Raw genomic sequence first — 14332 nt, forward strand, 5'->3', positions numbered from 1 at the left:
AGTTATATTTTTTTCAAGGGAACAGACAACTTTGCAAAGAAACCGTAAAACTGCGTTGTTTCCATCAATCGCAGTACCTTCAGAGAATTTAGGGAAGAGTGAGTCCTCTTCGTATTTGTTTCAGAGTAGGAACAAAACATTCGGTCTAAGGGGTCGGACTTATTTTGTTGAGGCTCAGCTATCGTACGGTGTGCTTTACGAAAGCGTGGAGCAAAGTTGTTCATTTAACGGTGTTAAAGTTTATTTCTGATATCGAGAATATGGCGTCACGAAGTTACGGAGCCTGTTTTCTTTGTCAACGAGCGGCGGTGGTGAATATAATGTTCAGGGTGGGTGTAATTAGTAGCTGTCATTGAACGCAGCATCTTTACAATGGAGGTCAGATGATAGGACTCCTTAAACATTTACCTCTTTCGAACAGTATTTACCTTATTTAATTCAATTTATTTAACCTTATCACTAGTATTATTTTTGAAACAGTTTAAAAATCTTTAATGCTAAATTTGGACATCTAGAAATCTTTAAATGCAATAAAGAAAACTTTCTATGCTTGATTAAATATGTTTTAATACATACGTTGATTGTTTTTTCCTTTCCAGAGTGTGAGTTCAGCCTCACTTCCTCAGCCTAAGGTAGATTTCCTGAAAGGAGAACTTCACAGGAAGCATCCAGGTGTGACCAACCTGAAGACTGTCCGGCTACCCGAACAGCTCCAGCTGGCTGCACAGTCCATTATTCACAGTAGGTCCACCAGCTGGAGAATGGTTATCCAGAAATTAGACTCACTGCGTTCCTCGTTAATTAGCTTCATGTTTCCATCTACAGGAGTTCGAGTGCCTCAGCTTGTAGAACGTTCTCAAAAGCTCACAAGCTTCCTGTGGAGCCGGAAGAGAGCGGTCGAGGATTTGATGCTGAGGCAGAAAGCTGTGAGCATGGAGAAGGAACTGTGGGAGAAAGCCGTGCAGAACATCAGAGGAGGTGATGGACTGAAGGCAATTTGTGATGATAATCCATACAGTTCCTTACATTTTATGTGCTTATAAATTAGCACAAATGGGCTAATAAGCATTTTTGAAAAAAGGACAATACATGATTGTTTATAAATAAAAAATCCCCCCCAAAATCGTTGTGCATCTGAATTGTCCTGGTTTCATAAAGGCAATAGTTTTTGTTGTCCATTTTTTTCAGATTATCTGTCTCACACAGTCACAACATGATGAGAGTTTTAACAAATATGTAAAAAACATATCCCATATTATTTATAAAAGTTACATACTGCAGCTTTAAGGGGTAGGGATTCCTTTTCAAAGTGTGTCAGAAGGCTGACACAGAACCAGGAGTAATTAATTAACTGTGATCTTTTTGCAGATGTCGATGAGCAACTCCTGGAGGATCGCATCAGGAAGAAGGTTTTGTCGGAGCTCAGAAGAACGACGTATCGCTGGACGCCCCTAAAGTAACCGTGCATGCTGCTTGGTTTAAGCTTAGATTTGTTATTTATTGGAGCAGCCACATCTCACAGCTTCAGTTTAAGGCATATAAATGTCTCTGACCGCCTTGTGTTTCAGGTACGATGAAGACCTGAGCATGGTGTACATGGCGGCTCGGCTGGCTGGAGGCTATGCAGCAGTGAGGAGAGCTTTAAATGAGGTAAGTGTGCAGAAGATCACGTCTCCTCCAGCTGTTTCTATCAGCCCTGAATTAATATTTTATTTTTTTGTTGATTTTATTCAGATAAAGAAGCGAGATCCTTCATTTGCTCCTCAAACACTTCTGGATTTTGGTTCTGGCTTAGGAACCGTCGCCTGGTTGGTGTGCAAACTGAAACTTTTATTTGTTTGGCTGAAACTTAAATAATGTGTTGAGTGTCTCTCCGTCCATCAGGGCGTCTCACTCGTGTTGGGGCGACTCTTTGAAGGAGATGGTGTGTGTGGACAGCTCTGCAGCGATGAACGTTTTGGCCGAACAACTTCTCAAAGGTGCAGAAATGGATTTTAAAACAAACTGTGTCATTTTTTAAAGTGAGAAATGTTAAATTAGTTTGCTTTTTTTGTGCAGGAGACGATGAAAGAGCTCAACCACACATCAAACACATTTATTTCAGACAGTTTCTTCCCGTCTCTCCTAAGGTCAGTTTTAGTCCAAGAAAAATATTAAACCAACCACTAATAGATTTTTGTGCCAACCTTTTTCATTGGCACCCCGAGTATGTGCAAAAATCTTTCAAATAAAATGTTTTTTTTATTGAAGTAACATAATCTCACATTCAACAATTCCTGAAAATTTTATATTAGTTGAATCCACTGGCGTCCAATTGCTCAAATTTCTGCTTAAATCCTCGTATTTAGTAATCATTACTTAATAAATCTGTTCATATTTTCCTGTTTATTTACATTTTCTGACAAAATGAGGAAAAGTGTTTTAGTTTTTGACATTTTTGAGTTCATTCTGCACAGCTACAACTGCTCATAATGTACAAAGAATGTATCTGAGCTCTCCATGAAGGTCTAAAACACAGTCAAAATGAGTAAATTAGAATATTTCTAATGGATTACTTTATTCCAGTAAGTTAGTTTGTTAAATTAAACAGATTATATAGATTAATTAGACTCACGGATTGATGTTTTCAAGCCTGTATTTCTGTTAATTATTATAATTTTCTGCTTCCAGAGAATAAAACATTTAAGATCAGAATAATACATCAGGACAATAAAAAAACATTTTTAGAACAGAAATATGTGCTTAATTAAAAGAATACTTTCAATCTGACATGCTCATCTGTAATTTACTGAATATGATTGTAGATAATTAGTAAAAAAAATTTGTAACTTATCCATACAAGATTAATAATCTGAAAGTAAAATAAATAATATTTTTGGTTGTTAACGTATTATAATCTTTTTTTATCTACATATTTTTAAGTCTACTACTGCTGTGTGTTCAGTATGTTGACCTGCTATGCTGGAAGATAATAAATATTTAATATAGTATATGCATTATAGCATTGAATGAACTCCCATATTCCTATACAGATGCATATTTGTCTTTATATATATATATATAAAACGTTTCAGCAGCTGAAGGTTTTTCTTAAATATTAATTTTGTATCAACTCAGCCTTTATTTAACCAGGTGAGAACTAATTTACAACCCCAATCTGGGACTGAGGCCTCAGTAAAAGCAAGATAATAAATTACAATTATTTCAAATTGGAATAATTAAAAGCCTCAAACATATAAAAAAAAATTGACCAGCTTTATAACACACCTAAAAGAAATCTGTAGTTATTAAAGTAAATGTTGCAGGTTATCTTTTTTAATGAAACCCTGAAGGTCCAGGTTCTGTCTGCAGGTCCAGTTCGATTTGGTGGTGGCAGCTTTTACCCTGTCAGAGCTTCTCAATGCGAACGACCGGGCGGACGCCGTGACGACTCTCTGGAGGAAGACGAACTCCTACCTGGTCTGTACAGTCTGGGATCTATCTACTGTTAAATTTATATAATATACAAGGAAAAATGTAAATCATGTTGATGCAAAATTTAAAGAGTTTCTTCTAATAAATGAGTAACTAAACAAACACAAGAATAAAGTAACACAGAACTAGATATTATGAAGAAGACTAACAATAATAAAGAAAAGCTATAAAATTCTCAGAATAAATTGATCAACTAGGTAAAAAATCAATTTAAAAGTAAAACAAAATATCAATGAAGATAAATATTAAATTTAAATGGTAGCAATAATGAAGATCATAGTAATAATAATATAAATGATAGAGATTTTTTTTGTTATACATAAATAAAAATAAATATCATTTAAATAATTACCTAAATAAAATAAATATTTCTTTATTGTATATTTTGTTATCTAAAAATAATAAAAATAAAATAAACAATTATTTTGTAAATTTCTATTGTATAAATTAATTATATAAATTTCAAGAGGAAAATAAATAATAAGGATATAAGGGTTAGTATTTGTTTTCATGAGAATAATATTAATATTATTTATTTAAATTCTGAATAAGTACTTTAATAAAAAAATGGATATTAGATTTGCTGATTAGATTAATAATTAACCAATAATTGTAATGTTTGTATTTAGGTGCTGGTGGAAAATGGAACCAAAGAAGGCCATCAGATGATGATGGAGGCCAGAGACGTTTTGCTAAAGGTACTCAAGTATTTCACAAAACATTTCACAGTCATTTTGATCAGTAATATTAGTCCAGTGCAGTAATCCATATTATTGATCTCCAGAAACAGGAGAAAGTCGTTCATGACTCCAGACCTGCGTCAGTGTTTGCACCGGTAGGATTAAAATAAGCTTTAAAAGCCAGTTTTCCTCTGAGGCAGCAGCTTCAGGCTCTTCTTGTTGCTTCTGTTGTCAGTGCCCTCATGAAATGACGTGTCCCAAACTGGCCAAGGAACCCGTCACGCCCTGCAACTTCCACCAGCGCTACCATCCTCTTCCTCTGCCGGGGGTAAAACTCATCATCTGTTAATCCACCAAGCAGGACATCAGGAATAACTGTTTAGTTTTGAGCTTAAAATACATTTTGATGATGAAAGTAAATACTTTTATGTTGAGAGAGAGAAGGCCTGTCGCAATACATCAACTAATCAATTAATCGCATGGTAAATTAAAATGAGATCAATAATCTCCATTTGCATTATTTATTGTTTTTCTCTCTTTCTACCAAAAACTGAAAGTCTCCAGTTTGGCTCTTTGGTCTCAACTAGTTCTGTTTTTTTTAAGGATAATCTTGTTTACAGAGACTTCATAATTAATCTTTGTTGTTGTTTCTGTTGTTTTGTTTATTTATTTTGGATATTTAAAATGCCTTTCCAGTTCCAGATAATTAGAATGTAAAACTAATGGATTTTTGAGAATGTTCTTACATTATTATCGTTATATTACTTGAAAACAACAATATTATCATTTATCGCATTAATTTCCTGAGCAATTTATCAACCAGCAAAACTTCTTAAAGTGACAAGCCTGATTGAGTCAGTTTGTTGAAACTTTTGTCAAAGTAAGCTTTTAGAAGCTTACTTTATCAAGTAAAGCAAAGCTTTACTTGATTAAGTAAAGTAAAGCTTTACTTTATTAAGTAAAGCTTTACTTTACTTAAGTAAGCTATTACTTTAGCTTACTTTATCAAGCTTACTTTATCAAGTAAAGTAAGCTTTACTTGATAAAGTAAGCTTTACTTTATCAAGTAAAGCTTTACTTTACTTTTTAGCTTACTTTTTTAGCTAAAAAGTAAGCTTTTTAGAAGCTTACTTTATCAAGTAAGCTTCTAATAGAAGATAATGATAGAAGATAAAAAAAACAATTGACAGGTGAGCATTTTGTTCATCAAAGCTTCCCGGTCACTGTTTTTTTTTTTTTTTTTTTTTTTTTAATTCAGAGGCATGAGTGTCAGACAGAAAAGTTCAGCTACCTGATCCTGAGTCGAACCGGATCGGCAGAACCGACACCAGAAGGTCTGGACTGGGGCCGGCTGATTGCGCCGGTTCTGTGCAGAACGCGGCACGTCCACTGCCACGTGTGCTGCTCCGATGGACGGCTGCAGCACATGGTGGTGACGGCACGGAAACACAGCCGGTAAGAAAAACCGCTGGGCTGTGTTTACGGCGTGAAAATTATTATGAGAATTGTTGAAAACATGAGCAGGTCTCTCGTTTTTATATCGGTGAATATTCAGAATGTCAAAACGGAAAGTGGTTTTAAGAAACAAAAGACACATTAACTGGGGTAAAACTTCAACTATTTTATTCATTTTAATGTTATTTGATTGTGTGGTAACGCTGTTTGTGTGTCATTAAAAAGTTTTCCAGAAAAAAATGTAAAAGTAAAAAGAGTATTAAATGACTAGTAAACGTAGGAACTAGATTTTAAAAGTTGAGTATTTTTTTTACTGTTACAGATTAAACGATGATTTCCACAGTTACAATTAGATAATGATTATTAAATGTAGTTATAATAGAGACAGAGGATCATAATAAATCTTTTAAAAAATACAATGTAAAATATCAGATAAATTTAAAATCTTAAAATTAAACAGTTCAAACATTAGATTTGACGATACCAAGATTTCCTCTTTTTCTACTAAGAACAATTATCTCTTAAATTGGATTTTTTTTTCTGTTTTTATTCAGATTTTATTTATAAATTTCTTGCATAAAAAACTATTAGTACTGAAAACATTATAATATTAGGTAATATTGAGTCTTCCTATAAGGTCCAATAATTAGTTTTTTATTATATTTGTAATGTTTTTATGGAGCAGAAAAGATCCTGGGAATAATCGGATGTAATGTAGTAAAAACTGGCAAAAAATATTCTTAGATTTTATTTTAGGGCAAAAATCTCCATCTCATTTTTTTTTTTAATTCTCAAAAGGTTAAAATACGGCATCTATAAATGTCAGAAATGCTCCACAAATTTCAAGATTATTTTTTTTCTTACTGGAGAAATTAACACCACTGTTTCAGACAGATCAGCTTGGAAAGTATTTGTGGTGCAGTTTTTATCTGAAATAAATTGTGTTTTGTCAGAGATGTGTACCGCTGCGCGCGGAACAGCGAATGGGGAGATCAGCTGCCGATTGTTGAGTACTTTGAAGAAGAGACGGAGGTCCACAGTGACTCGGAGAGCTGATTCAGATGAAAACCTGGACGTTTAGGACTTCCTAAGTATTAGAAACAAAAATATCACTTTGGATTAGAATCTATTTTCCTCTCTCTGTGTTTTGTAGGTATGCCTCTATTACACATTTACATGTTTTTATTTGTTGCCATGGTCAATAAGTTGTTGATTGTTCTGTTTTTAAGTCTGATTTTCATTCAGTTAAAGTTTATTTCTAAAAATGTCAAAATAAAACTAACTTACTTGCAACCTTGTTGACTCATAACACTAGTAAAACATGGTAATAGCAGCAACATGGACTGGAGTAGGAACTAATGGTGCAAATTTCAAAAATTAAAGATGTTTTTTCTGTTATCATTTATATGGCATTTTTTGTAATCTGTGCACAACCATCTCATCTAATTTGCCCATTGAGATATCAAGATATGAAGGGAATTATAAATAAAATCCATTATTATTGTTATTATTTATTATTAATCATGTATATGTCATCTATTTGTGGAGTTTTAATGAGAGTGAAAACATCTGGCGAGTTATTTTATTGAATGTGAAAAAAGTCCCATTTCTTAAAATGAAGCAGCTTACAACATTTTTACCAATATATATAGAAGGCAGTAAATGATTTTCATTCATGTTTTTACAGAAAAGAAGATGAAATAAAGTTCCAATATCAGTTATTAACTCCCTACAATCTGTTTCAGAGCTAAGGTCAAGTCTGGGTACATGAACTGATATCCAGACTCCAGTGTTTTCAGGGGAATGACTTTCTGGCCCTGAGTGAGGATCACAGCCCTCTCTGAGCCCAACATGGCGCTCAAGACGAACTCGGGAACAGGCAAGATCGTGGGCCGCCTCAGGATCCGACCCAGCTCCTTGGTGAACTCGTGGTTGGTGGTGATCGCAGGTGCGACTCCGTTGTACACCTGCGGTGTGGGGGACGGGGCTTCGGTGTTCGCTGGGGGCTCCAGAGAGCGAGCGATGATTCCTGCCATATCCGAGACGTGGATCCAGGGGAACGGCTGTCTTCCAGACCCCAAGGTGCCTCCGAGACCGAGCCAGAACGGCAGCAGCATCTGCTTCATGGCACCGCCGTCTCGACCCAACACTGCCCCTAGTGGACAGAAGGAGGAATGAGTGAAATAACGTCTGTCCCGTTAACAGCTACGTTAACACAGCAGGCGGACACGACGCAAATTTTTAGTTGTGCTTTCTTTTTAGAAGCTTCATTCGTCTTGTTATGATTTTCTGACAATCCTGTTGGCTCCCATTGCCGAATAAACTTAAAAGTAGACCCATAGACGGCGGCATCCGTTATTATTTCCGTAAACAGTGCGCTGCTGTGTGACGTTAGCGTTCTTCTTCTGCGCCTGCGCGTAGCAGTTGTAAACTGCTCACAGAAATTTGAATGCGGTCACATCCAACGAAATAAAAATCGGATTTCAGCAATAAATAGGTAACTAATCGGAATTGGGGATGATTTTCTTTTTGACTCTGATTTTAATCATTTAATAATTTATTTTCTCACTTTTTCCTTAAAATGAAATTACAAATGATAGAAAATATCTTTAAAAGCTGGCTTTTATTTCAGTCAATCCTGCTGTGTATGCCCTGAAATTAAAAGTTTAAATTAATAGAAAGTGTAAAACATGCTTATTACACAAATGGCAGCTAACTAAACAATGGAAACCCAAGGAGTGCAATGGTGGGAAAAAAAGCCAGATTTACGTAAAAAGCCAAAAATTAAGTAATGAAAATTCAAATAATGAAATCGATTATTGTAATTATCCAATAAGTAAAAGTAGCCAGACAGCTAGAAAAGACATGAAAATTAATACTAAAAAAACAAATATCTTTTTGCTTAACATATATATTGAAACAATATATATTATTGAGATATTATTTTAAATGTAATATTTTATTTTGCAGGAGTAATTCAACATTTTTAGAAGTTATTTTTTCCCCATTCTTTTCTCTTTTTTTTAGATATTTATAAGCTTTACCAAACGAGTAGAGGCTGTGTGAATGAAATTTAATTTTTATGCCTTAGAATAACAAAGTTTGTAATTGATGCTTTCCTGTTTAAAATTGTGTCCTATATTCTTGAAATAAAGAAACAACTTGTTCCACAATACTTGACTGAAGATTAAATTGTGCCACCAACAAGGTGATTCACAAAGAAAGTGCCTGAAAAGCATCTTAGATCCTGTGCTTTCTTTATATTCTGGACAAAAAAAAATCACCCAAAATAAAACTTTGAAAGACCTTTAGAAAAGCTGGAGATTTGTGGATTAAGACCACAGTCTACAAAAATGTCTGGCTCTTTGGAAGTAACTAAAGAAACCAGAGATGATTTAAAACGTTTGCATATTACTCTAAATGGGAGTAGGCATGAACAAATCTCCCTCAGCTTCTCTACTGCCCCTCTAAACGTCCCGCTCTCTGAACGTACCGGCCCGAATGACAACTTGTTTGGTGGTTTTCGCTGCGTTCTCAGGAAGAAACGCTGCAGCCTCCCACTCTTTGACGAGTTGTGAGAGGAGGTCAAAGGGCATCCACTCACTGTCTTCTGTGTACTCAGCTGTGAGACTGGGTTTGTAGCAAGCTGTGAGTCAACGAGGAAAACCAGACAAAATCAATCATGAATCTGAATCACACTTTGTGGCTTTTGCAGCTGCTAAGCGTAGATCCGTACCTATGCCTGAAACCAGAACCCAGGAGTGAGGAGGGCTGGAAGACGCAGCGATGGCTTCAGACAAAGCTTTAGTTGTGTCAATACGACTGGAGAATAAATCCTTTTTATAGCTTTCATTCCACCTGGAAGGACAAAAAATCAGGTTATAGATTTGACATAACACGACTGAAGGGTGTTACTAAATAAAGGAGTCAAAAGAAGGATACATTTTTAAATACCTAAAGATACCAGAAAAGGAAAGGTAGCAAATTTACACTAAACATGACAATTCAGTTGTTTTTACTATGTTATTTTATACAGTTTAAAAACTATTCCAACTACTTCTAACCCCTCATACACAAGGTTTAGTAAAGCCTCTTGTGAGCAGATAATATAAGCTCTAAAGCATATGGTTTTTCACATGATGCAAATAAATAAAAACAGGTTTATGTTAAAGTTTTGAGCAGGTTACTATGAAGCACAAATCTTGAGGTAGAGCAGTCCTAAAAGTGATTAAAATCAGGCTTTGTCGTTAAGTAAGCAGTACTTACATGCTGTTCATGTCTAAATTAAATTTTCCCAGCCTTGTTTTCCAAAATTCACAATTCTTCTAATTATTTTCAAATAAATATAGTCTTTCTTAATATTGGTAGAAATATGGATGGGGTCTACAAAAGCCTATCTCTGTCACTGTGACAAAAAATATTTATTTCTTCACAGTTGAGTAGTAATTAATTACATCTACTCAAAAGTATTTGGAAATACCTTTACAACTACTTAATTGAGTCATTGTATTGTGAAGTATTTACACTCTTACTTGAGTATAATTTCTGGATTTTCTACCTACTGAGTGAAAAACAAACATGTTTCACCAGACACAGAGACACCTGCAGGTTTTGTTAAAGTTTAGAAGTTTTATATTGAAAGGAACTGATTTGGAAACATTTTCTTTTGCCTGATTTTGTTATTTTTTGATAATTTGAACAGTTACTCAGCACCTGAGTAGACTTTATACCAAATACTTGTATACTCATGCTTGAGTAATTTCTTGGACGGCTACTTTTTACCTGTATTTGATTAAAAATATGTTAAAGTGGTATTACTCTAACTTGAGTACAATTTTTAGGTACGCTTCCCACCTTTGTCTATCTTATACTTAATATTTGGTGGCTACATTGTGATTATTACATACAGAAAAATGAGTTGCAATTGTTTTTCCATCATTGTGATGAAAATAGGCTTCAGAACCAAGTCAGATTACAGTATAAAAACCTTTTTTTTTTTGGGTTCTCACCATCGAAGGGGGTTAAGAACATTCTCTCCTGCCAAGTTGACGGCACCGTCACAAGGCGGCAGTCCGCGAGACTCCAGTTCTTTCTGCAGGAGCAAAAAATTACAACAATTCAAGAAATTACAGGCATATTTGGATTTATAGAGAAGCACAGTAATCAGTCATGTTGTAGAGAAGGAAAATCCCTGTTCACTGTTATCAATCAAGAGAAGGTAATGATTGAGGAGCTGAACCTCCTGGTCATACCCATGTTATCCTTCCTGGACCAGGCTGACGGGATATCAACGTGACCTCGTGACCTTTGTCTCTGAGCAGGCGTGTCAGCTCACGACCCACAAAGCCAGAGCCCCCTCCTGAGAGACAGACACATATCACACATACAGACTGTAAGCATGATGGAAAATTGTAAATTATCTTGCAATATATCAACTTTAAGAAAATACCATAAACTCACTAAAATGGTAAAAGGCTGCATGATACACTAATTAATCAATTATTTCATGCTTCAAAGCATACAGTTGTGCTGACACCGTATTCAACCCCCCTAAAAGGATCGAGCAGCTGTAAATAGTGCGCATGCGCATTTTACATGCTTACAAAACAAAACACATGCGTGGATTTTGCTTAAATAACAACGAAATTCAAAATGCAGAGATTTCGTTTTATCTGTCAACTGATGGCAGGATTTCATACGCACCTGGATTATCTGTTGCATTAAATATGAATAAAATCCAGGATTTGTCAGCAGCTCTAACCTTAGCTTAGCAGTCTTACAAGCTAATTTGAAGCATTTTGACCTTTCTGAGAATTTAAAAATAAACTGATAACTGTAATAGCTTTTCTTACCGATTAAGACTCTCATGGCCAAGGGTTTCCACCCAACGCTGACTTTAAATCCCTCAACTTCGCCGCTGGTAAGAGGTTTCTCCTCTGTCTGTCACTCTTAAGTTCTCACTACGCTTTTTTCTCCTACGTTTGGACCAGTGGGCGTTCCGTACTACAATATGGCAAACTACATTTTGTAGTTTTTTTCCTTCTTTTATTCGCTGAAAACATCTGCCACCTGCTGGTTTTGTGTGATAATTTCATGCAGTAGTAGAAGGACTATTACTGAATATAAAAACTCAATAGATTAATTTATCATATTTTTCATGTTTTAAAAACTTTGTAATAAGTTTCTTCCACTTCAAACTTTGTTGTATTTTGAGGTGTTTTATCACATTCAGTTTGTGCATTATGAGTATGCGTGTATTTGGATTATTTATGTGTTGGGAGTTTACCACATGTTATTAAAATGGATAAACGTGTTCATATTTATGACAATACTTTTATATATAACTGCTAATTTGGGATAATTTTTATTTAAAAAGACTTGGGTAGATTTTATAAATTTTACTTCTTTTTCTCCTATTTCAGATTATATTTTACTTTGTTTTGATTAATATTTTTGGTTATTTTCTTGTAAGTAATATTGCCTGTGTATCAGTTTAATAATTCCAATATATTCTATCTCATACAGATAAACAACGAATCTAAAATACTTAAAATGATCGTTGTAATAGAAAAAAAAGTTAAATGTTCATAATTCAAATTATTGAACTGACCAATCTAATTCAAAGGAGTCAATTTATAATGGAGTTGTTAAGACAATAAAGCAGGTTTATTTTTATGGACATTGTTTTTGTATACAATGAATGTTTAAATATGATGTGCAGTGAACAAACTTAATTGTACCCATATTTTGTAAATGTTTTTATTTCATCTTGCAGCTTAATAATTGTTTCCAAGATGAATATATAATGTTTACTTAATGAAAAAGTTGAGACATTTTGTAGTATTTGGCTGGGTATGAAGGATAAATACAAATATAAAAAAATATATACGTTTCCCCAGTATTTATTTTTCTATTTTCAGCCTGTAAAAATAAAACAAGGCCATCTTGTAAAACAAACTCATATCAAGTTAATTCACTATAATGTGATTGTAAAGTTGTTGGTCTAATTTGGAATTATTTATAAATTTGGGACCTGAGAAGCTTTGATTTCAACAGTAACGTGTAGTAGTGACAGCAAATTTTATGTTGCCGTAAACCGGAAGTTGCCCGTGTGTGACGCCAAACACGTGGTTTGATAAAGAGATAAATTGAGGCGCAGCCTCATTAACATTCTCTCTTCCTTGTCGCGGTGCAGGAGGAAGGAGTGGCGGCTACAAAGAACTAAGAAATCAGCAGTTTTAAAGCCTAAAATGCGGTAAGTGTCGTATTTTTCGTGTCCGGTTTGTTTTCTTCTTTGGTGATGCATTTGATGCTGAGCAGGTGGATGATCGTTGCGGTTTAGGATCATCTTTAGCTCTTTGTTGCAGCGTTAGCGCCAAAACCGACCTCATGGTTTGATTTCACAGGAGATACTCGACAAGAAAAGCGTTCAAATAAAAGCTCAGAGGCATTTGATGATTTCTGTAAAACTGCTAAATTCGTAATGGGGTCAGGCAATTTGTGCTGCACAATATTTATTTGACTTAAGCTGAAATCATCATTTAAGTTAATTTATTGTAAGTTATATTATAAAACTGGTATTTTGTTATTTTGATAAATTGCCTAAACTATTGAGTTATTGTTTCTGAAAACCCTCAATTCATTTTTTCTAAAAAAATAAGCACATCAGACCTATTCAAAAGATTTCCATTATATACATTTTAATTATCACATTTCTAAACTGACTTGTTATTTACCTGAGTCATAAGGTGATGGGTTCAATGAGAAGTTGCCAAATTGGCTAAGGTATTTGCTGTATTTCTACCATATTGATGAAAGTTTAGTGGAAGGAAAATGTGTGGTGTATTAAGAGGTGCATGAGCCACAGCCACGATCTGTGTCAAAGATTAAGGTATATCCTTCATATCTGTTGGAAATTGGGTTCTCGACCTAGGAGATGTTTACCTTTTCAGAAAAAAAAACATTTTTTATATAATTAGGAAAAAAATTAAGCTTATTGAGATGCACCTCTAGTTTTCCCCTTAGTGGCTGTACTGTGAGCTATTTGGTAAAAATCCTGAAAGTTTCCTTTTTGTCGTTGGTGTGTCGCACTGAACTTTTAGAGTCAAACCTTGCATGATGAGTTGCATGTGAGTCCGTGTTTCACCTGAAACTGATGATTATACTTTCACTGCACTGATGGGTTTGACTTTACTGATGCTCTCCAGGTTTAGGCCACCACAATTGAGACTAAACTTAAATTTCCTTTCTCTTCTTTTTAGGAAGGATGCGTTATGAAAACCGTTTGAGGTAAGAACCGTCTGGTTTTAAAGTAGCATCAAATGCTAGCTAGCGTCTAGTTTTGGTTTACAGTCCTGTACATTTCTACTCTGATTTTGGTTTGTGGTCTAGTAACAGATGGATGCAGAAGTTAGATTTTTACCTTTTGTAACATTAAGTTGAACAAACTGATCTTTAACTGTTTTCCTTTTCCTCCACAGGTGGGATGTCAGGAGTCTACTTGTTGACCCAATGTCTCAATCTGAGAAATTTATACTGATTTCAAATGTTACATATCCTGGAAGAGCTACCTGTAAAAAAAGACAGTTTTAATTTAAAGCCTAAACGACAATAAACTACTCTGCAAAAAAAGTAAAGCCTCAGATTTTCTGTGTAAATGTTTTTCCAAGGTGTGAAGTTTTTTTAGATGAGTTCCTATTGGATTACAGCTTCAGATGTTCGAG

General features: G+C 34.7%; 2 protein-coding genes and 1 long non-coding RNA gene across 4 annotated transcripts; 2 read left to right on the forward strand and 1 right to left on the reverse strand.

Annotated features, from left to right (window-relative positions):
* The first annotated feature begins 142 nt into the window (after positions 1–142).
* On the forward strand, positions 143–7126 carry mettl17 (methyltransferase like 17). Of its 2 annotated transcripts, none has more exons than XM_008434016.3 (14): positions 143–329; positions 600–741; positions 826–978; positions 1369–1456; positions 1569–1650; positions 1735–1808; positions 1885–1979; positions 2059–2129; positions 3352–3459; positions 4104–4172; positions 4259–4309; positions 4390–4482; positions 5413–5609; positions 6563–7126. In XM_008434016.3, exons 1-14 carry the CDS (start codon positions 261–263, stop codon positions 6663–6665), a joined length of 1395 nt encoding a protein of 464 aa, XP_008432238.2. In that variant the 5' UTR covers positions 143–260; the 3' UTR covers positions 6666–7126. The 2 variants fall into 2 exon arrangements, with proteins under 2 accessions (XP_008432238.2, XP_081454938.1); XM_081598812.1 differs by lacking the exon at positions 143–329 and adding an exon at positions 355–378.
* Positions 7127–7177: 51 nt separating this feature from the next.
* Positions 7178–11615, reverse strand: sdr39u1 (short chain dehydrogenase/reductase family 39U, member 1). Its single transcript, XM_008434012.3, has 6 exons — positions 11462–11615; positions 10862–10968; positions 10619–10701; positions 9346–9467; positions 9103–9255; positions 7178–7764 (listed from the first exon to the last, which is right to left on the reverse strand). Exons 1-6 carry the CDS (start codon positions 11475–11477, stop codon positions 7331–7333), a joined length of 915 nt encoding a protein of 304 aa, XP_008432234.2. The 5' UTR covers positions 11478–11615; the 3' UTR covers positions 7178–7330.
* Positions 11616–12721: 1106 nt separating this feature from the next.
* On the forward strand, positions 12722–14245 carry LOC103479527 (uncharacterized). Its single transcript, XR_535956.3, has 3 exons — positions 12722–12864; positions 13871–13898; positions 14090–14245. It is a non-coding gene; the product is annotated as an uncharacterized LOC103479527 (long non-coding RNA).
* Positions 14246–14332: the final 87 nt, after the last annotated feature.

This window comes from Poecilia reticulata, chromosome 17, assembly GCF_904066995.2.
Source record: "Poecilia reticulata chromosome 17, P_reticulata-male-v2, whole genome shotgun sequence".
In the NCBI taxonomy this organism is placed as follows: domain Eukaryota; kingdom Metazoa; phylum Chordata; class Actinopteri; order Cyprinodontiformes; family Poeciliidae; genus Poecilia; species Poecilia reticulata.

Excerpts from the sequence above, each read along its gene's own strand:
- sdr39u1 (XM_008434012.3), bottom strand. Across the intron at positions 10,702-10,861 it reads GTCCAGGAAGGATAACATGG|AAAGAACTGGAGTCTCGCGG; the intron begins GTATGACCAGGA and ends TTGCTCCTGCAG. Across the intron at positions 7,765-9,102 it reads ACAAGTTGTCATTCGGGCCG|GGGCAGTGTTGGGTCGAGAC; the intron begins GTACGTTCAGAG and ends TCTGTCCACTAG.
- mettl17 (XM_008434016.3), top strand. The coding sequence starts at position 261 with ATGGCGTCACGAAGTTACGGAGCCTGTTTTCTTTGTCAACGAGCGGCG. Across the intron at positions 330-599 it reads TGGTGAATATAATGTTCAGG|AGTGTGAGTTCAGCCTCACT; the intron begins GTGGGTGTAATT and ends TTTCCTTTCCAG. Across the intron at positions 4,310-4,389 it reads CTGCGTCAGTGTTTGCACCG|TGCCCTCATGAAATGACGTG; the intron begins GTAGGATTAAAA and ends TTCTGTTGTCAG.